At 41.2% G+C, this 21,609-nt stretch overlaps 1 protein-coding gene across 2 annotated transcripts; it reads right to left on the reverse strand.

Moving 5' to 3' along the window:
* Positions 1 to 6,710: 6,710 nt before the first annotated feature.
* On the reverse strand, positions 6,711 to 21,279 carry LOC119652868 (ATP-dependent RNA helicase SUV3 homolog, mitochondrial). 2 transcript variants are annotated; one of them, XM_038057227.1, is made up of 10 exons: positions 20,878 to 21,279; positions 20,432 to 20,823; positions 20,265 to 20,376; positions 8,659 to 8,968; positions 8,462 to 8,596; positions 8,003 to 8,303; positions 7,633 to 7,812; positions 7,432 to 7,580; positions 7,190 to 7,374; positions 6,711 to 6,934 (listed from the first exon to the last, which is right to left on the reverse strand). In XM_038057227.1, exons 1-10 carry the CDS (start codon positions 21,194 to 21,196, stop codon positions 6,750 to 6,752), a joined length of 2,268 nt encoding a protein of 755 aa, XP_037913155.1. In that variant the 5' UTR covers positions 21,197 to 21,279; the 3' UTR covers positions 6,711 to 6,749. The 2 variants fall into 2 exon arrangements, with proteins under 2 accessions (XP_037913155.1, XP_037913154.1); XM_038057226.1 differs by having other exon boundaries at positions 6,711 to 6,937.
* Positions 21,280 to 21,609: the final 330 nt, after the last annotated feature.

Raw genomic sequence — 21,609 nt, forward strand, 5'->3', positions numbered from 1 at the left:
AAAAATAGATCTTAACTCTAATACTGACAGTTAGGTAATGAGCAACGATTCAATAGTCGTTCTCATATTTATAGTATGGATAAGTAACTATATGTTAAATGACAAGAGAACGACTTTGCTCTGTTGATTCCTTATTATAGAACACAGTTCGGTCCTTATCCTCTCGTTTTATAATCACGTTACATTTCTTCGTAACCATCAGATAAGATACACATTTGTTTCTTAAGATGTTATTTTCTTATCTATTGGTTTATTGAAGAAATGCAATTCTTCCTTATCAATATTGGATTGTGAGTGTTTATACATAACTTCTCCATCCTTAGATTGATCAATGTCCTCATGATCATTATTTACAGTTATTTTGATTTTTGGTTGTTTACATTTAAAATAGAGATTCATTCCTATTAGGATGAAAATCATTGTTAATATTAATGATGTTCCAAGATATAGTACATGTTTTTGGTATTCGCCTTTAATCTCTTTTATTTCTTTGAGTTTTTTTTATATGTTTTAGGTGCATTTCATTTTCTGGATAAATTATTTCTAAATTTTTTATGCTATTGTATAATGGTATAGGAATAATCTGTTGTACTTTTTCATTAGTATTTTTGTATATTGTATTGGATATTTGTACGTTACAGTTATCGAAATTGATGACATATTGTCCGTTTAAAATGTATTCGTGTTCATTACAGTTTTGATCTATTGATACATTGTTCTCATTTTTAATAAGTAATTGGCCTTTTTCCAACTCTTTTATAGTGAAATCTTTATTAAAAAGTTTATTACATTTAATTTTCGAATTTTCTATGATACTACTTAGACTTTCGAGGGGTTGTTTATATTTACTTAGTATGTTTGTTTTGAAAGGATACATTTTATCGTTAATCTTTATGAATTGATTAGTTTCTAACGTAACTTCGTAGCTTGCATCATTGGGTGTACCATATGCTTCGTAAACTTTAAATATTTCTGTTGTATATATAGGTATGGCAACTACAAATACAATTTGTTTATTTTTTGCTAAAACGCTTAGTTTAATATCTTGTAATTTTTCTAAGGTTATATTATATTTTTGTTTTTCATATGTATTTAACATGAATCTTGCCATTTGACAATTTTTCGCACTTGCTATATTGTCTTGAATTTGTTCAATTATATTCTCCAAATGATCTAATAGATTATTGTACTGTATATTTTCGATGACTATTTTCAGACTGTTAATATTTTGATTTTGGGTATCGATAATATCATATAGGTGTTTTGTTTCATTTATTATATGATTTTGAAGGGTTTTTAAATTGTTATTTATGTCTTCGTTTATTTCAATTTGACTATTGATTGTGTTAATCATATTTTTATTATTGGATGTTACTGTGTCTAAATAATTCATTATTTTCTCTCTGTCCTCTTCATCTAAGACTCCAAAAAGATATTTAAAACCAGTACCTATTACATTTATAAGTCCTCTTCTAGATCTCGTGGGGTATAAAGTTTGCACTTCATCAATTTAGAGGACATAGAAAAATCATTAGATTTAGTAACGTCAGATGATAAACCAATTCAACTTAGAAAAGAAAGTATATTCATTAAACTTTCTTTTCTGATTTAATAATATTACTGAAATATTCTGAAATTAGGTTGACTTGCTCTTTTTTCAAAAATGATTATTCCATTGTTACTATTGGTTTCGTTTACTTGAAACATTCCTTGTATTCCTTGTACTACTGCTAGAATTATTATTATTAACTGAATAATTGACTTTCCTAGTATTCCCACTTCTTTTCGAATATTCCTTTTCTTGTTCCGGGGGTCCTAAAAAGAATTTCGTAGGTCTTTTTAGATTGTTTTTGCTTATTTCACGATTTCTATAAAATAATTTATTTTCTTTCTGATCTATTGGAACACTTCTAAATTTTGGTAAGTGTTTATGACGATGTGTTTCGTAGTTTTTTATGAATGCTCCTTCATGGTTGTAATTTATATTTTCCTTATTCTTGTTAAAATACTTTAGCCGTTTTTGCTTTATTTCTAAGTTTTTCTGAGAAATTACTAGCCTTTGTTCTGGATTCATATTGAATTGGATGTTATACGGTTTTTCTTTTAGAGTTGAATGAATAGTTGAGTTATATTTCTCAACAGCTTTATACAAATTTACTTTGAAAGAATTTTCCTTTTGAGTTACACTAAGGATCCTAAAATGTTCTAATAGACTGCTGTGAAATCTTTCAACATCTGAATTTCCTGTATGTGTATTTGGTTTAGTAAAGTGTATTTGTATGTTATTTTCCCTGCACAAATTTTTTATTTCAATATTGTTAAACTCATTGTCGGGAATAATTTTGTTTGGTTTCCCATTCTTTCTTGAAGTTTTTCTTTTACCGTAACCATTGTCTTGTCTTCTAGTTCAGATATGTGAACATATTTTGTCATTTTGTCTATACTTGTTAGGAAATAATGATGTTTTATATGGAATGTATCAATGTGAATTACCTCATTAATATTTTTTGGAGTTTCGCTAAGCTGATATTCCATTTTAATTGGGTTTCTATCGTATTTACACCTATTACATGTTTCACAATTGTTAATAGTTTTTTTTATTTCTTTAAATAAGCTTGGGTTATATACCTCATTTTCCAATTCCTCATAATTCTCAATTATACCTCTGTGATTTGTTTCTTGATGTTTTTTATCAATAATTTTATGTAGATTTTCTAAATTAGATACATCCTTCAGAAATTTTGTTGTTTTGTAAAATTTCAGCCTAGTGTTATGAGAAAAAAGTTCTATTAACTTATTTTGGAGTTTGTTGTATTCACGATCTTCCAATTCACTATATATGGCTATTACCCCTTTAAATATATATCTACTTAATATGTTAGATAGATCTTCGGGATTATTAAGAATGTTTCTGGAAATAAATACTCTTTTTTTATTAAAATGTATTTCTAATTCTGTACTAGGACTATCCTGCAAAATAATTTGTGTTTTATATTTATTCACACAAGTATCATTTATGAAAATATGTTCATTTCTTTCTTCTCTAGAAGTATGAACTGTTACCATAGTTGCGTCATCGTTTTCGTCAATGTGATTTATTTCATCGCATTTTAAACGACTTAGAAAATCTGCAACTTTATTCTCTTTCCCTTGAAGATATTCGATTTCATAATCAAATTCGTTTAATTTAATTTTCCAACGAATCAATTTTTGATTTGGTTCTTTTAGATTATTTAACCAAACTAGCGGTTTATGGTCTGTTTTTATCTTAAATTTTACTCCAAATAAATATGGTCTGAAATACTTAGTAGCCCACACAATCGCGAGTAACTCCTTTTCAATAGTCGCGTAATTGGTTTCACTATTGTTTAACGTTCTAGAAGCATATGCTATCGGATGACTGTTTTGAGATAAAACGGCTCCGATTGCGAAGTTAGATGCATCTGTTGTTAGCGTGAATTGTTTCTTAAAATCAGGGTATTTCAATATCGGATCTGATATTAGAACTGCTTTAAGTTTTTCGAAACTCTTTATGTATTTGATGTCATTGATATTAATTTTCTGATCTTTCTTTAAACATGTTGTTAATGGAATTGCTATTTTCCCATAATTAGGTATAAATTTCCTATAATATCCGGTTATTCCTAGGAAACTTTTAATTTGTTTCTGTGTTTCCGGAATTTTAATATTCTTTATTTTTTCAACTTTTTGTGGGTTCGGCTTGATTCCATCTTTAGTTAAAATATGCCCTAAATACTCCGTATCTTTTTGTAGGAAGCTACATTTATCCGGTTGTATTTTCAAATTGTATTCTTTTCATCTGTCAAATATTTTCCCCATGGAATCTATATGTTCCTGTAGAGAAGTACTAAATATAAGTATATCGTGAAGGTATACGATACATATTTTATTAATATAATCCTTAAGCACATGATTAATCATTCTTTGGAAGGTAGCAGGTGCATTTTTCAATCCGAAAGGCATTCTCACGAATTCATAATGACCTGTATTAGTTGAAAAGGCGGTTTTAGCTCTGTCTTCGGGTTTAACCAGAATTTGATGAAATACCTTTGCTAAATCCAGCGTGGAAGAATAGTTTGCTCTACCAAGTTTGTCTAAAATGGATTCTATGTTAGGAATTGGCATTTTGTCATCTATCGTTTTTTCATTAAGCTTACGATAGTCAATAACTATTCACCATTTAGCTTTGCCACTATTGTCCATTTTTTTTGGAGCTACCCATATCGGACTGTTATATGAAGAAGTTGACTCTTGAATAATATTTTGTTCCAACATTTTGTTTATTTGTAATTTGACTTCCTCTTCGTGAACTTGAGGGAATCTATAAATTTTAGAAAATATAGGTTTCTCATCTGTCGTAACAATCTCGTGGAAAACGTCTTTTACGTTTGTGAGATTCGTTCCTTCCTGATAGAAGAGGCCTTTATACTCTTTTAATGTTTTACCTAAAGATTTTTTTCCTCTAAATTTAGGTGACTTAGATTGAACTCGCAATGTTCAATTGGTTCTATGTAATTAACATATTCTAATGGACATGAATAAGTAAATGGGATTTGCTTTCCGTTTACTTCAAGAATTCCTTTTCCTAAATGAAGTATCGCATTCATATTCTTTAAAGTGTTATTCCCGATTATTCCTTTAAAGTTTTTATTCCCTAAATCAGTTACATTCCAGTTGAGAGAGTTTTAATAAATTATTTACTTCACGTTTATCAAGTAAATTGACAGTACTTCCCGTGTCTATTAATATTGGAAATTTTTTATTATTAATTGAAAGTATGACTACCGGTAAGACATCCTCGAGGCATGTATTGTAAAATTTATATCTACATCCATTGGTTCTTCACGATTTCTAGAAACTTGTGTTGAAGGTTTGATAAAAGATTTTTTTTCAAAATTTTTACGCGAATTATCAATGTTACGATAATTGAAAGAATTATTGGTGTTACGAAAATTTACGTATTTATCTGTAGTAGAACTAGCACTAGCACGATTGTGACTATTTCCTTGATGCCTTTTATTACATGATTTCAATAATCTAACTTCGGATTCTAATTCTATCACGTTTTTAGTTTCTAATAAAATAACTTGATTTTCACTCAAACACGATTTAAACTTTTCTAAAACAAACGATTCGTTTCGGTCAGGACTATTTTGATGCGGTTTACTTGCGTCTAACTGATATTTCCGATTCATTTTCACTAATATTTGACTTAGGCAGTTGTACACATTTAAAAAGTTTTCATGGTATCTTATACTATTCACCTGATTAATTAACTCCATGTATTCCTCCTGTACTCCGAATCTGCTGATAAGTGCCGTTTTCACTTGACTCCATGTGGGGTTTATCAATTTTCGAAGTTCTTCACGAGCTCGTCCTTGTATCTTTGATTTTACAATTTTCATTAAATACAGCTTTTGCGATGCGTCGGTAACCATAGCCATGATCGTTTCTCCTTCGTCCAAAAAGTACTCTAGATCATACTCCTCGGTTCCATTGAAATTTGGGATGCTTCTCGCTTCTCGTAGAACATCGTTGAAATTGATTGTTGCCATTTTCGTCACTTTGCTGTAATAAGGATCTACGCCGATTTCAAATTTAAATTTGACAACGTTTCTATGCAAAGTAGATTTGGCTTATTTATGTGACGGGTAAGCGGATGGACAATTGCTCATGGTTTCAACCTTACGCTGGAAAAATTCGAAGCATAAGATCGCCTACGTCCAGCAGGCGACATCTTCTAAAACGTAATCTGTTTTTGCTTTACGGCGCGGAAGAATGGGCTGTTGGTCTTGGCAAGAAGATATATCGTAAGGGCCACCTTGCCAAAGTACAGAGACGGGGAGCTTCGCGAGTGGCGCAATGATTGCGGGAGTGATCCCCATGGCCCTTTTTGCTAAAGAGTGTAAAACCATGTACAATCACAAGAGAAAAGAAGAGTGGTGGTTGCCCGCGACGAACGACAACGTACACTGACTGATTAGCCAATTTCTTGGGAAAACGAGACAAGAGGCAGATAAACTGCGCGGCTTATTGACAAATTAGGCACGTAGTAGAATCGGAAGTATGGTCACACTGACTATTTCCTTACACAGCTCCTAATTTGGCACGGAGGTTTTCATCGCCTTTTTAAACACAGGACAGAACTCTCCAGAGAACTTTTTCGGGGAGATGCTGAGGAACGCTGACAGGTGTAGCCGTGTTTCGAATTTTTTTCAGGTGCTACTTGTTGTAAAGAAAATAGAGCTCCACCGAAGGAGAGGCCAGATAGCAGGAGGTTTCTTGAATTAATAGTTCCCTGCCTCCTCTCAACTCCCGTTAATGAAAGAAATTTTCTGATTTGAAAGCTCCTCAAGGCGAGCTCGGGGGCTAGCCCGAAGCAATGTGACAAACGGTTCCAAGCAAGTTCTCTGAGCGTGATGAGGTGTTAAGTTGGTAATTCGACGGTCTACCTTTGCGGGAGTCAGAAACTCCGAATTTTAACGAATGTGAAACGGCGCTCTGAAAAAGAAGTCGATCTTCTACTGTCCAGTTTATTCACACTTTTTAATCGCCTTGATAGAGGAAATTTTAAAATGGAACATTATCCTACAAGTCTCAGCCCACTTTAAAAGAAAAAAGCTAAACAAATAACAAAACGACAATCATTTTTACGAAATCTATCTTATATTTAAACATATTATAACAAATTCAGCTACAAAATAGAAATGACATATTTTGTATAACAATCATTTTTTCCGTTTTCTTCTCGATTTCATTGAATTTAGAGGATCCCTGTCGCCTTCGGCTGGCTCCGCTGCCGACTGTTGGTCCCATTCTTTCCGAAGTTCCTCTAACATCGCGGGTGTTAGTAAACCTTGCGCCAGCAGGCGTTCTGTAAGACGTCCTCTAGCTGCTGTCGGAATCCTGGGTTCTGTTTTAATTGAAGAATAAATGAAAAAGATATAAGCCATTACGCAATGATCATTTCTGCGAAATTTTTTATTAAATTTTATTGAAATGAAGAGAACCCGACTTTTTAAAATAGAAAAAATCTGTTATTAACTACATATGTCATTATTCCGGATAGTACTTGCTCTCTTGTTCAGTACTTGACTGTATTGACAAGAGCTGAGAAAGAAGAAGTACCCGAACTGCTGATATATAATGTTTCCATGGAATACTTTACCTCTATGTGCGTACTGCGCTTTCCGCAAGGGGTACGGTTCGGCGTCACCAGCTGAATTGATTGCGGCCTCTGTATTCTTCAGAAGTCTTGTAATTTGGAAAACCCCTTCTTGTATAATATTATCTAAATCTTTCTGAGCTTGACGAACATGTGGAGCATCAGGGAATAGATCCAAAAAACGATAACTGCGAAATATTCAAAACTATTTTACCTGAATCCATTAAGCAATTGGGAAGCATTACCTTAGCCAAAGATATAAGTCCATAACATCGAATACAGCCTCTAAATGTACCAAATCAACAATCGTCCTAGGAAGACTGAACGGCCAGCCACACTGAACTTTCAACCAATCAAAAGTAATTGGTTCGTTTTTACTATATTGTCTAGAAAACTAAGAACCCAAACGATGTAAGAGTGAAGTGGATAAAGGAATTCAGTTTTACCTTAAGGAACATTGAGCACACAAAAGGCATTTTCCTATTGATGGGCGCGCAGCAGAAGACATACCGTGCTCTGAGCGGTAAAGGAACGTGCTCAATCATTTCCGCGAGGAATTTAAAATCTTCTATATTGCACATGAAGTACAATGAGTCATCAACGGTACATAAGGAGACGAAAATGTCCTGGAATAATAAACGAAATCGTGTTCTTAGCAACAACCATTTAACATATCCCCAAAGGCAAACTTTCTCTTGGTTTTAACATCCTTCTCGCTGTGATTACTTTTCTTATTTGCGAGAAAGCTTATGGAAATTTCGCAAATACACATTCACGTAATCAAATCCCGTAATGCCCACAAATATGCCAACGTACCATTAAATTACTTAGAGTTGAATTGGGTAAATGATACGCATATAATTCTATTTGATCAGCCGTTGGATGTAATCCTGCTTGTGTAATTGGTTCCGGAGATTGTGTTAACAATTTCTTGAGTGTAGGTAAATCTTCGGCCCGGTACGATGTCACATAGCCATGTTCCCATTGCGTACCGTATCGTCCAGCACGTCCGGCAATTTGTAATGCTTGTGAAACGGAAATTGTATCAATTTCTCGTTCGCCCTTCTCATTCATCGTTGGTTTAACTAACGAATAAAATATGATACGGCGAATACTCCTGGAAGTGAACATTTTCATTTTTCAGTAGATGTTTGAACGCGACGAAAATGTTTGTACGAAATAGATCAAATTTCAAATATATTTGGATTGAGTTCAGGTTTCTAGCGTATACTATTGTCTTCATTAGAATATGAGCTAAACAAAGGAAAAACTTACAAATTTAAACCCATTCCAATGGCATCCGTTGCCACCATAACTTTGCAACTATTATTCGGATCATTGAATTTTGCAGCTTGCGCCAATTTCGTTCCAGGTGGTAGTCCCCCATAAATTACAGCAACCTCTTTCCCCCTATAAAATTTCAATTAAACTTTAAAATCCTTCGCCACCAATAAAATTCTTCACATTGTTACCTGGCTTCAATGTCCCGAGATACCGAATAGATATCATTCTTGCTAAAGCACACTATGCAGTCTCCCGGCATGATGTTATCCAAGGAACTTAAAGCCGAGTCTTCTACGGTTAATTCCGTTAAGCGCTGGTAACTTTTCATCTCCACCGTTTCACCGGTTGTCTCACAAATTCGCTGTAATAACTCATAAGCTCCGGACTCACCGCAAACATGCACTTCTTCTGCCACTAAGCCCAGGAATGCTCTTGTCCATGCCCAACCTCTTCCCGGATCTCGAAGTAATTGAATTTCATCTATTACGGCTACTTCATCTGCCACGAGGAGAGAAAAAAATGATGGAGAGATGCATAAATAAATAATAACGCAATGAAAAGAGTTTGTGAAAGGAGACCAAACTTTAATTTGATTGTGGGAGGAACTTTAACTTGTGATTTTTGCAAGAATGTACAGCGAGTGACCTATTTTTTCTTAATATTATAAACTTGTCCAGACTGTGGCGGACATAGAGTGAATGCGAAAGTAAGGGGTTATTATGCACAAACTGACATAAATTACAGTAAATAAAGTGGCAATTTTCATCAAAATATTTGTCTTGAATAGTTACAAGGAAACTTCTGATATTAAAGTTAAATTTTAAGTAATAGATATGCAGTGGGATTCCAGAGGACGTGCCCATTGTAAATATCACCATAACTAGCATACTACATCGCTTTACTTGGGTAAGGTACGCCAAGAGCCACGGCCAGCAATTGATGGATCGCCAAAATCACCCAAAGTCCTCCGTTTTTGTATTGCGAGGTGGATTACGTAGGCCTATTCAAGACAAAAATGTCAAAGGGGCGCTCCGCGACTGCATTGGAAGAGTACGTTGGGTATTTGTTTGCATTGTGACGAAGGCCGTGCATTTCGAATTGGTCAGTAATTTATCAACCGAGGCGCCACCATGCAAACAAATACGGCCACATTCAAACAATTTACAGAAAGAAGTTCTCTTCTCACGTCGGAACACACTGGGAGTCCCCGGAGCCGGCGACAGCTCTCTGTCGATATCGATGGGGGGATATGATCCAAGCTCTGCCAAGCTGGTAGTTGTGACGTGAATCAGGAACCAGTCCCTTTAGGACCCTGGTCAGGTAGTGTCCATTGAACCAGTATTAGTAGAACGCATTGCTCCGAGTGAGCGCTGATTCGTCCGTGAATTCCGTGATCAGCCAAGCGTAGCTCAGCCTCAGGGAACTAGGGTAGAGGCTGTGTCTCCGAAGGAACACCCGTTCCTAACTATTGCGGCCCGCTCCTTTGCACACAATGCGCTGGTGAATTTTCCATGGCAAATAAATCTAAACAAACAAAAAAATCGACAAAATAGCAAGGAGGAAGAGCTGAGTGCGTTTGGGCGCAGCGGAAAAATGCATCGTTCACCGCAGCGATCAACGAAAAAGACAGCGAGAGCTGAAATACCCAATGTGACACCAGGACGCACAAATAAAGAGGAAGCCTTACCAAGTAGTGCCCCTGTTCCGAAAAAAGCGCTAGTCCTGAGCAGGTGGATCCGGACACTAACCGAGTACAAGTGCAATCGAACGTCCTAGTTAGAACCGAAGACGAAAGGCTCATCAGGAAATGCGCGGCTGTAGTGAAGCGTATGCGGTCCTCCAAAACGGGCTGATAGAACTAAAGGAACTTCTAGACCGCATCTCCTTCTATAGACGCACGTGGAGAGCATTAGAAGACGATTGTAAATACAGCCGCATTTCCCGCCGAGAACACTGCTAGTGTCAACCGGAGCACAGATAGCCCATTGCAAAGCGAACTGGTGAAAATGCGGAAAGGGGACGATGTGCCTAAAGGAAACTTTATCAAAGTAGCTACCAGGGCCCAAAAAGAAGGCGAAGAAGTTTAAAAGGAAACAACTGACTACGCCGTCAGAGACCCGTCTATCCAATAACAAGGAGGCTACAAACCAAAAACCAGTAGCAGAACAGACGAGGAAACGAAGGACTGAGCCGTTGGCTCTGCTTATAAAACCGACGGAAGGCAAGACATTTGGGGAAGTCCTTAATGAAATCCACTATAGGATCAAACCCGAAGACAACGGAGCAGAGGTGTCTTCTATACGGAAAACAAAGGGTGGCGGAGTCCTCGTCGAACTGGGCCCGAAGACGACTAGTACGTTCTTCGAAGCAGTCAAGGGATAATTGGAGGAGAAGGTTCGTATTTCTAGTCTAGAGCCTATGCGCTCTCTATAAATCAGAGATCTTGACTGCCTCACTGAAAAGATAAAAGCGAAGGAGGCCATAACGTTTGAATGTCCAGAGATAACCAAAACCCGGATAGGTATCATTTCTGTAAATGCTCGAGACCAAAAACTCCTCGTGGTAGAAGTCCCCGAGGAATATGCGAGGAAACTCCTTACTAGCGGGAAAATCAAAGTTGGATGGTTAGTATGCAGGTTACGAATGCAGATAGATGTAGATAAATGTCTGGATTATGGATACACGTCAGCAACTTGCAAGGAACCGTACAGGAGGACAGCATGCCAGAGACGCGGCCAGGTAGGTCAGAAAGCGCAGACCTACAACAAAAGCGAAATTGGCATTCTCTACAGGGATCGTGGCGCGCCTGATGCGAGCGTCGCACACACTGCGGGCTCGGGACGGGGCCCAATCGTTAAGGCGGAGCTGGAAAGGGCTAGGGTGCGAATAGCATGATCATCATTTTACAAATTAACATCCACCGGAGTGCAACCCCTCACCAGTTGCTAGAGCAGTTCGCTGCGGAGGTAAAGTCTAGTGCTAATCAGCGAGCAGCCGTGACAAATCTTCTATGTACTAGTAGATGGCAAAAATTGCCGACCTACGGAGGGAGTGTCATAAACTCCACCGTTTGGCACAATGTTACATGCCAACGAGGAGGCATTCGCCATAAAGGCAAAATACAAATCAGCAAAAAGGAGGCTTCGCAGCGCGATAAATGAAAACAAAGCTCGCGGCTGGCAGAACCTGGTCAACGAGGTGAATGAAAAACCGCGGGGACTTGACTATAAACTTGTCACCCAGAAAATCGGGGCTCTGCGGAAACCCTGAATGCTAAGTACCAACAAAATGGACCGCATTATACGGGCATTATTTCCCAGACAACCTGTACGGGCTGATTCAAAAATTTACTTGGGGAAAATGCTGCCGTGCCTACTCAAAAGCATGAGATACATACATACAGTGCAAGGACCTAGATGAGATCACTTCTAAGGCGAAAATCTGCACTGCCTTAGCGGAGCGGTTCAAGTTACACGACTTGCAGGAGCCATCAATTGTAAGCCTCAGAAATACATATGGAGGTACACAAGCGGCGCCCATCCGACTACCAGCAGAAACAGTGCGGAAGCTGCTTGCTAGATGTCAGGAAGGTCCGTATTGAATGGATAGTATGTCGCCTTAGACAGCAAATCTCGCTGAAGAGATGATTCAAGTGTCTCTTGTACGAACATCTGGCGAGAGTATTAACAAGTGCGGTTGATCGGTCTGACGTTCGATGCAGACGTTGTGGGGAAGCAGGTCACATTACTCGAGATTGTAACAAAAATCCCAAATACACGAAAACGAGGGCCTGGACAGCGGACATATTGCCGGAAACGGTAAACGGTAAATGCAGTGGGAAATTGACACGCATCCAAAACAACAGAGGATCCCTTAAGGCCTGCTCTCGCAGACCACCCACAAATCAGAGATCCAAGCGGCTATAATAAACGAACCCTACAAAAACAATAATGTGTGGATAGCCGATCCTACAGGTGGGGTGGACATGTTGGGCAGATTGGTCCTGCACACAAAAGGAGGGAGTTCCAACGTCATCGCCGGTGACATCAATGCATGGACTACTGAATGGGGAAGTTACACTGACAAATGCAAGAGAACGTTGTCTCATGCAGGCTTTCGCGCGGTTAGATATCATACTGGCTAACGACAGTCAGGTTAATACTTACTGGAAAGGAGGTTCCGGTTCGGTTGTGGATCTCACTTTTGTTGCTTGAAAAGCAGCTCGTCCAAGAATGAGGAGAACATCAGGTAGGTCTGCGAAAGCAATTGACGAGCAAACATTCATAGATGTGTGGTTGGACCAGGACACTATACGAGGCACATCTTCGGAAAAAAACCTCCATATCACAGAGTGTATCACGACGGCATGCGACTCATCGATGCGGAGACGTTATACTTTCCCCAGTAGAAGGCCCAAATGCTGGTGGACCAGCGTGTCACCTGACAAGACGGGCGGCACAGAAAGTAATGAGAAGGATTGACCAGGAGGTGAAACAACGAGGTTGCAAGGAAGCCCGAAGAAACTTGAAGCTGGCTAAGAGCGAAGTAAGAGGGACTGCTTCAAGCAACTCTGCTCTAAGGCAGATATAGATCCCTGGGGAAGCGCCTACAGGGTTGTGGTGCGGAAATTTAGAGGTTGGGCCTCGACGGCATACCAAACAAAACCCTTAAGCTGGCCGTTAATTCGACGCCAGAAAAATTCGTAGAGTTGTTTGAAGCATGCTTGGTGGATGAGATCTTTTCCAAGACATGGAAAAGACAAAGGATATTGCTGTTGCTCAAACCTCGTAAGCCTCCTGGTGAACCCTTTTCCTACAGACCTATATGTCTATTGGGCACTATGATGAAAATGTTACAGCGAATAATCTACAACAGATTGCTCCCGACTGTAGAGAGTGTGCTTATCAGACCGACAATTCCAGGCAGATCAATCGTCGACGCCATCAAACTAGACACTGGCTTAGCTGAAAATACGGTACACGGAAGAGGTGGCACTAGTAAGTATTATACCGTGATTACCCTTGACGTGCAAAATGCGTCCAACTTGATCAGTTGCAACCTTATAAGGAGGTCATTCGTGGCGATCGGAAGAGTACAAGGCTCTAGTACGACACAAACAATGGGACCAAAGAATACACTGTCCCCCCCAGCATGCAATGCTCAATAGACGAACGCGGGTTATAAAAAGATCGTGGTTATAGAACCATATCAGACGAAGCGGCCTATGCAGTAGCCGAGATGATGTCGATCGACACTTTGCCCGATGAGAAGACGCGCATTTATGATAGACCCAATTCTTCCTCTGATCGGCACTTGAAAAACGCCGAAAGGGAGGAGTCATTAAGCGGGTGGAAACAACGGTGGGAAATGTCGATGGACCCAAAGATTAATTCCCAATACCAACGTGTGGACGCAGAAAACTCATGGTGAGGTAAAATATGATCTCTCGCAGTTTCTCACGGGACTCTATAGGTTTAAACTTGACGATATCTCGGAGGACCCGGAGCATGTTTTCTTCCATTGTCCTAGATTCCCAGAGGAAAGGAAGAGTCTAGAGAAGACATTGGGAGGAACAGTAGCACCGGAAAATTTAATTGGAAAAATGCTTGCGTGCCAGGGGAACTGGAATGTAGTGAACGACATGTTACAAAAAATTACCGTCAGTCACGTCACCTTACCAAGCTGCGTCTCGACATGCGCCCGGCCTAATGCTGTGCTCGTCCATATGCTGGCGGAGATCGTCCATGACACCAGTTGCTCTAGCGCAATTTTACTGTAGCAATGTGTGCAACATGCCACTCAGTAACGGGCATTAACCCTAGCCACCCTGGTGGATTCTACTACCTCAGCGATCGTCTCCAAAGCTGCTCCACTTTTGAGCAAGATTTGCAAAAGGATAAGCTCTGCGAACTCGTTCATCTAAGTCTCCTTATCAGCAGCTGCTCTCTTTCTCAGCTCAGTTAGCCTCCTTTCCACTCCTCCTCTTGGCAGCGACCAAAATTGCCTCTACTGCCTTTTTCAGGCCCATTTTTTTTAACCTGGCTTTCATCGTCGAGAGCCTCCATCTCACACTCGATTGTCCCACATTTACCTGGCTGCTTACAAGTCCGCTCTGCCTTCGACTAATCACAGCAATAGCAAATTCCCTTTTGTCACGGCGCATACTACGTTGAACTTCCCGAGATTTCGGATGATATAGTAGTTTAAGCGCGAAATTCATATAACTACCCGGGCGGCAAAACACAACTTTGAAAGATACAGAACATTTATTTCAAGCAACCAATTGCACAATATATTATACAAATAATAGCCCCTGAACTCGAACTGACTCACAAAGCTACCGTCCAAACGTAATTAATATTAATAACGTATTAATATAGAGCAAAACGGTAATGCTTTGTCAACTTAAAATGTCTTTACATTTGTAATAGGTCACAGTAATGTAATTGCGAGGAGCATTGCTCACGCAAATTGCAGACATATAGAAAATTTCACCATCATCACCAACGGCGCAACAACCGATATGCGGTCTACGCCTACCTTAATAAGGAACTCCAGACATTCCAGTTTTGCGCAAAGGTCCACAAATTCGATATCCCTAAAAGCTGTCTGGCGTCCTGACCTACACCATCACTGCATCTCAAGCAGGGTCTGCCTCGTCTTCTTTTTCTACCATAGATATTGCCCTTATAGACTTTCCGGGCTGCATCATCCTCATTCATACGGATGAAGTGACCCGCCCACCGTAACCTATTGAGCCGGATTTTATCCACAACCTGACGGTCATGGTATCGCTCATAGATTTCGTCGTTATGTAGACTACGGAATCGTCCATCCTCATGTAGGGGACCAAAAGAATTCTTCTCTCGAACGTGGCCAAGAGTTCGCAATTTTTCTTGGTAAGAACACAAGTCTCCGAGGAATACATGAGAACTGGCAAGATCATTGTCTTGTACAGTAAGAGTTTTGGTGTCCTGACCTACGCCATCACTGCATCTCAAGCAGGGTCTGCCTCGTCTTCTTCTTCTACCATAGATATTGCCCTTATAGACTTTCCGGGCTGCATCATTCTCATCCATACGAATGAAGTGATTCTATCTTCCTCCTATCCTATCTTTATTGTTTTCATTTGACCAATGCGATTCGTTGTTGTTCGTTCTTTGGTTTTTGGCGCTGACGTTGCCACCATGTACTTCGTCTTGTCTTCTTTAATGTGCAGCCCGAGATCTCACGCCACCTGCTCGATCTGGGTGAAGTTAGACTGTACATATCGGGTTGTTCTTCCCATAATGTCAATATCGTTAGCGTAGGCCTAGTAGTTGGGTGGACTTGAAGAGTGAATGGTGCCAGGGCCAGGTTGAAGAGGACGCATGATCGTTGTCGTAGGCCGTTGTTGAAGTTGACTGGTCTCGAGAGTGATCCTGCTGCTTTTATCTCGCCTCGCACATTGGTCAGGGTCAACCTAGTCAGTCTTATTAATTTCGTCGGGATACCGAATTCTCTCATGTCATAGGCGGCTTTAAATTCGATGAGGAGATGGTGCAACTGAGACCCATATTCCAACAGTTTTTCCATCGCTCGCCGCACAGAGAAAATCTGATTTATCGCTTATTTACCTGGAGTGAAGCCCCTTTAGTATGAGCCAATGATGTTCTAGACGTATAGGGCTATCCGCCCTAGCAAGATAGCAGAGAATATCTTATAGATGATACTCAGTAACGTGATACCTCTATAATTGCTGCACTGTATGATATCTCCCTTTTTATGTATGAGACAGATAATGCCTCTTTGCCAGTCGTCAGGCGTTGATTCGCTGTCCCACACTTTGATCACAAGTTGATAAACCACTTGATGTAATGGTTCGCCTCCATATTTAACCAATTCGGCTGTAATTCCATCGGCTCCTGGGGACTCATGGGTTTTTTTTTTCCGGTGGTTTACACGGACTGTTTCTTCCATGCTTGGTGATGGCAGCATTTGTCCGTTGACTCGCAGATGTTCTGATTGTCCAGTAGTTTATTAAAGTACTCAACCCAACGCTCCAATATGACCATTGTCGCAAATCAGCTTTCCCTCTTTATCTCGGCAGGATGAGCATCGAGGTGTATAAGGCTTCATCCTGCTGACTTGTTAGTAAAACTTCCGCGCCTGATACGGTTGCTCCCTGCACTTTTTGAATCCACAGACCTTTTGGTTCTCTCAGGCTTTTTTTCCGTCTGTGATGTCGTTTCTCTGCTCGACAGAGTCTTGCGACTAGGGTCAAATATGTTTGTCACCGTATCAATGATAACGCTCTTCAGGTGATTGTGAAAATCATTTGTTGATGCTTCATCTCCATTTCCCCCTTATAGGTGTTACGGAAGGCTGTGTTGTGGATGGCTTTAGTATTCACACTCACCTGATTGTCAGAGGGGATTCTGAGTGGTATTGTAATTCGAGATAGTGATCGGAGCCTATATTAACCCCCTATATGTTCATTCATCAAGGCTAAGAGGCGGCGGCATTCAATCAACACGTGGTCAATTTGTTTAAAACTACTTTGAACCGTCTGGAGAGGGCCACGTATGTTTGGGGGACCACTTTCCGTGCAAACCAGATACTTCTAACAACCATTTCGGCGACATGCCAGAAGAGTCGCACCTGGTCGGCTACGCAGATGATGTCGCTGCGCTTGTTGCTGGACGCACTGTCGAACAGGCGCAAAGCAGACTCGGCATATTGATGCGACGGATAAGCGGATGAATGACTACTCATGGTTTCAACCTTGCACTGGAAAAAACCGAAGTAGTCATCCTGACTAAAAAGAGAATTCCGACCCTGCGTCCCATATGGTTCGGCGAGTCGATCATCGAATCCAAATCAGCGGTAAAGTACCTCGGGTTGACTCTTGACTCAAAGATGAGCTTTTCTGAGCAAATCCTAGCAGCAGCGAACAAGGCTGCGGCTGGAGTTTCGGCGTTAAGTAGGCTAATGGCAAACATTGGGGGTCCTACGTCTAGTAGGCGACGTCTCCTGATGAGCTCAACGAAGTCTGTCCTGCTCTACGGCGCAGAGGTATGGGCTGGCGCTCTTAAAAAGGAGGTATATCGTAAACGTTTCGCGCAACTACAGAGGCGGGGAGCTTTACGGGTGGCGTCTGCGTACCGCCCTGTCTCTAAACCGGCCGTGATGGTGATCGCGGGAGTTATCCCCGTTGCCCTTCTTGCTAGGGAGCGTCAGGCCATATACAAGCGCAAGGGAGATGAGCCAAGGGAGGTGGTTGCTCGCGAAGAACGGCAACACACTCTGAGTGGCAGCTCTCTTGGCAAAATCAAACTAGAGGCAGATGGATTGCGCGGCTCATCGGCAACTTAGGTGTGCGACTGATTCCAAAGCATGGTGAGACTGACTATTTCCTTACCCAATTTTTAAGTGGGCATGGAGGTTTTCAATCTTACCTGCACAAGATAGGAAAGGCGCGTTCTCCGGATTGTGTGTTTTGCAATGGAGTTGTGGACGACGCCCACCACACTTTTTTTTCTTGTGGAAGGTGGGATGGGGTTCGTCAGCAGCTCTATTTAAACACAGGGGATCTCTCTCCAGACAACATTGTGGAAGAGATGTTGAGGACTGCTGACAGCTGGAACCGTGTTGCCCATTACGTTCGGGCCCTTCTCGCTGCTAAGAAGATAGAATTCGACCGGCGGAGGAGTCGAATGGCAGGGGGTTCCTTGAACTGACAGTTCCCTTCCTCCTCTCCCCTCCCGTTGGTGAAAGGAATTCCCTGATTTGAATGCTCCGCAAGGCAGGAGAGTTCGGGGACTAGCCCGAACTAATGTGACAAACGGTTCCAGGCTAGCTCTCTGACGATGGGGAGGTGTTTAGTTGGTAGTCCGACAACGTACCGAATCGGGAGTCCAACACTGTGTGCGTAGATGCATTCACCTACCCTACCCCAAAAAAAAAAACAACCATTTCGGCGAATACTGCTAGCTGAATAATCCGCAGTCCATATCATTGGTATCCCTATGTAAGCGATGGAAACCGATGTATCGCTTGAATACGAGCTCCAAGTAGGGAACTTGTCTACTGAAATCTCCAAGTAGTTTTGATATGATACTTGGGACAGGCTTCGAGAGTCCGCTCAACTGCCTCGTAGAAGGTATCCTTCTGCGACTCTGTAGTCTCCTCTGTAGGGCGTGAACATTTAGAAGGCATAGCTTTTCGCTTATATTTTCAAAACCGATAACAGCAGATTTCATTTTTTGGCTGACTCAGAAATCCACTCCGAGCACATGGCGTACTGGATGACCGCTATAATATATGGTATAGTGGGTCTTCTCCAGAAAACCGATCCCTGTCCAGCGCATCTCTTGCAACGCTGTTACATCATCAGCCTTATTTTGGGACGGTGTTTCGGCCAGCTACTTGGCAGTTCCATCTCTGTACAGGGAGCGCACGTTCCATGAGAAAATGCGCAAATCGGTATTCCGTTGTCGTTGCCGGGTTCGCCGTTGTGTAGTCAATCCAGTCTAAAGCTCTCTGTTTTTCGTGTAGGTTTGTCATCCGTATACAACCCCCAACCTGGAGGACCAGTTGATACAATTTGTCCGAGAGACTCACCTTCATTCTTCTCCGTCTGCAGTTTTCCATTAAGAAAGAACTCTCAGCGATCACCACGGGGAGGTAGAGAAAGAATTTGCTAGTAGAGGTGTTGATGTTGGTTCAGCAGGCATTTTCTAGATTTTACGCTCCATCGTGGGTACCAATCCACATTTCGCCCTGGCCCTATACTCCCCTTTGACCTTTGATATTAAATTTTGACTGAAAAAATGCAACAAATATGGGTTTAATACAATTTTCTTAATGATTTCATTGGGATTGTTCCTGCAGCTCGCGTCACGCCAGCCATCACTCGCAGCGGTTTCCCAGTCAGCCATATAATTGATCGATGTTGAAATTGGGGGATTACAGCGCTAAACCCTGCGAGAAATGACGAACGCTTTCGAGGACGATGTCAGCACCTTTCTTGTTGCACACATCTAGAATAAATCTACTGCTAATCGTAAAGCGATCAATCTGATTACTCATACGGTATCATTCAATTGAAACCCAATTGCCCTTATGGCAAGTTCCAACCTCCCCCTACGGTCGGCAAAACTGCGTTTCCCAACCACAGATCCGCAAAGGGTGTTGTCAGAGCCCACCTTGATCACCCGTCACAATTACAATGACTCATAAACTGCACATAATCGCTGGTAGAAAGCGTCCTTCCTCACGTATTAGTGATCTCCGTTGGTGTGAGGCATTGCACAATTGTCAGTGGCTTCAGTGGAGATTGTTTGAGCGGCGAAACTGCATGGCTGTCTGCAGCACACCGCGACGAACTGCGCATGACATGATACTGCGATAGCAGAACGGCGACATCCTTAGATGCCAAGGCTACTGATTAGTCTCGGGTGAGAGGTGTCGACTTTGAGGATGATAGAGGAATCACGCAGCCACACGGACCCATCTCGTGTACTTCGCCGGCGACAGCCTCGAGCTCGTCTAGCCTCTGGTTCTTGATAAGAAGCATGCGGCTTAAGTGCAGCAATTCCAGCGATTTGAGCCACAGGACATCGTTATTAACTCGCGAACTAGCAAGGGACGCTCGTAACTTATTAAGTCATGAATATTGATCAATTAAACTATCAACGATGTCGACGCCTTGTCCGATTTAGTTTATGGTCGAACTGAAGAAAAGTGAAAACTCTCCCCACATATTTCTGTATTCATGAATATCGCTTAGAATAGAACTGTAAATTTTACTCACATGGTGTGTTAACAGAGGTCATTTCCACAGTGCACGCTACGTGTGGCGATGGATTCCCTTCTCCCAAAGCGTATTTCCTCTCTTCGCCAGTCACCAAGTCGCATGGGGTGCCCTAATTAACACAAACATTTAGACAATGTCTCCTCTTTGCCATCAAGAGTCCTTACCATTTCATTGCACTTATTGTACACCTCCGCTGCCAGCAGTTTCAAGGGCCCGCAGTATACGCCCGACTTAGCTTCCATGAATCGCTTCATCGCGTGGAAAGTCTTTCCAGAATTTGTCGGCCCGGCATGGAAAATGATCTTCCTTGTCAGTGCCCTAGCGCTCGGGTACCAATTGGCCGGGGTCCGTAGATCTGAAATCTTCTTCAAATCGTCCATGCATTCCAGATGTGGAAAAATCGTTCTCGCATGCCTCAGGAAGTAAGGAAATATGTCGTCAATGTGCCCGGCTCCTTGTAATATGTCACTGACCGTGATGTGTAGGTCCACTGGCAAATTTTCGCATTCTATGCAATACCGCCGAAAGCTGGAGAACGCTTGCTGCTGCAAATATGCTGATAATGAAGGGAAATCAGATCAAATTACAAACAAATACCAAACAAACTTACAATCCAGTCCGTTTTCCATGCAGAGCATTTTAATCTCTCGTTTCTGCGTGAATTTGTTAAGAACCCTCAATAAATCACTTTTATCCAGTTTGCCCGAGAGTTCAGCTCCCACATTTATGTCATCGGCATTCGGGCTTATTGGAACTGGTCGGAAAAGAGCTGAAATGCTCGAGTCGCCCTTTTTGCGGCGACCATAGTGGATGCCGGCCAGATGGACACATCGCGAAAGTAAAGGACGATGACGAGTGGCAGCAGCAGAAATCAAGGCGCTCTGCATAGTTAAGCAAAGAGCGGAAATGTTTCGCGAACCCGAAAGCATTTTGTGGTGATTATCCTAAAAATAAGGACCAACCGGACATTATAGGCTACAGTGATGCAACGAACTGTCACAGCAAACACGCATAACCTTAAAACACATGACAGATGACAGTAATGTCATGTGGACAAGACTGACAGACAGCTTGGTGGCATTTGATGCTAGCAGTGTACTGTAATCAGTACTATAAAGAGTGTCACGGGGGTAGATATTAATTTGTTTTGTTGTCCAATAAGAGCGCTTACGTCTCAGATGAGAAATGTTCTCACTTTGAATGGAAGTTTTAGTCAGACTAAGTTCATTATAAATTTTCTAAAGGCTGCTGTGCTATATACAAAGGGCAACCATAACCCACCGTCCAAAGACTTCTCCGCGCCACTTCATTTTATAGGAAGTCCGTCGAGCCAATTTGACAA

Source organism: Hermetia illucens, chromosome 3, assembly GCF_905115235.1.
Source record: "Hermetia illucens chromosome 3, iHerIll2.2.curated.20191125, whole genome shotgun sequence".
Classification (NCBI taxonomy): Eukaryota; Metazoa; Arthropoda; class Insecta; order Diptera; family Stratiomyidae; genus Hermetia; species Hermetia illucens.

Coding starts and splice junctions, on each gene's coding strand:
- LOC119652868 (XM_038057226.1), bottom strand. CDS start 21,196: ATGCTTTCGGGTTCGCGAAACATTTCCGCTCTTTGCTTAACTATGCAG. Junction 7,813..8,002: donor CAACTCTAAGTAATTTAATG/GTACGTTGGCAT, acceptor TTATTATTCCAG/GACATTTTCGTCTCCTTATG. Junction 6,938..7,189: donor AGCGCAGTACGCACATAGAG/GTAAAGTATTCC, acceptor CTTCAATTAAAA/CAGAACCCAGGATTCCGACA.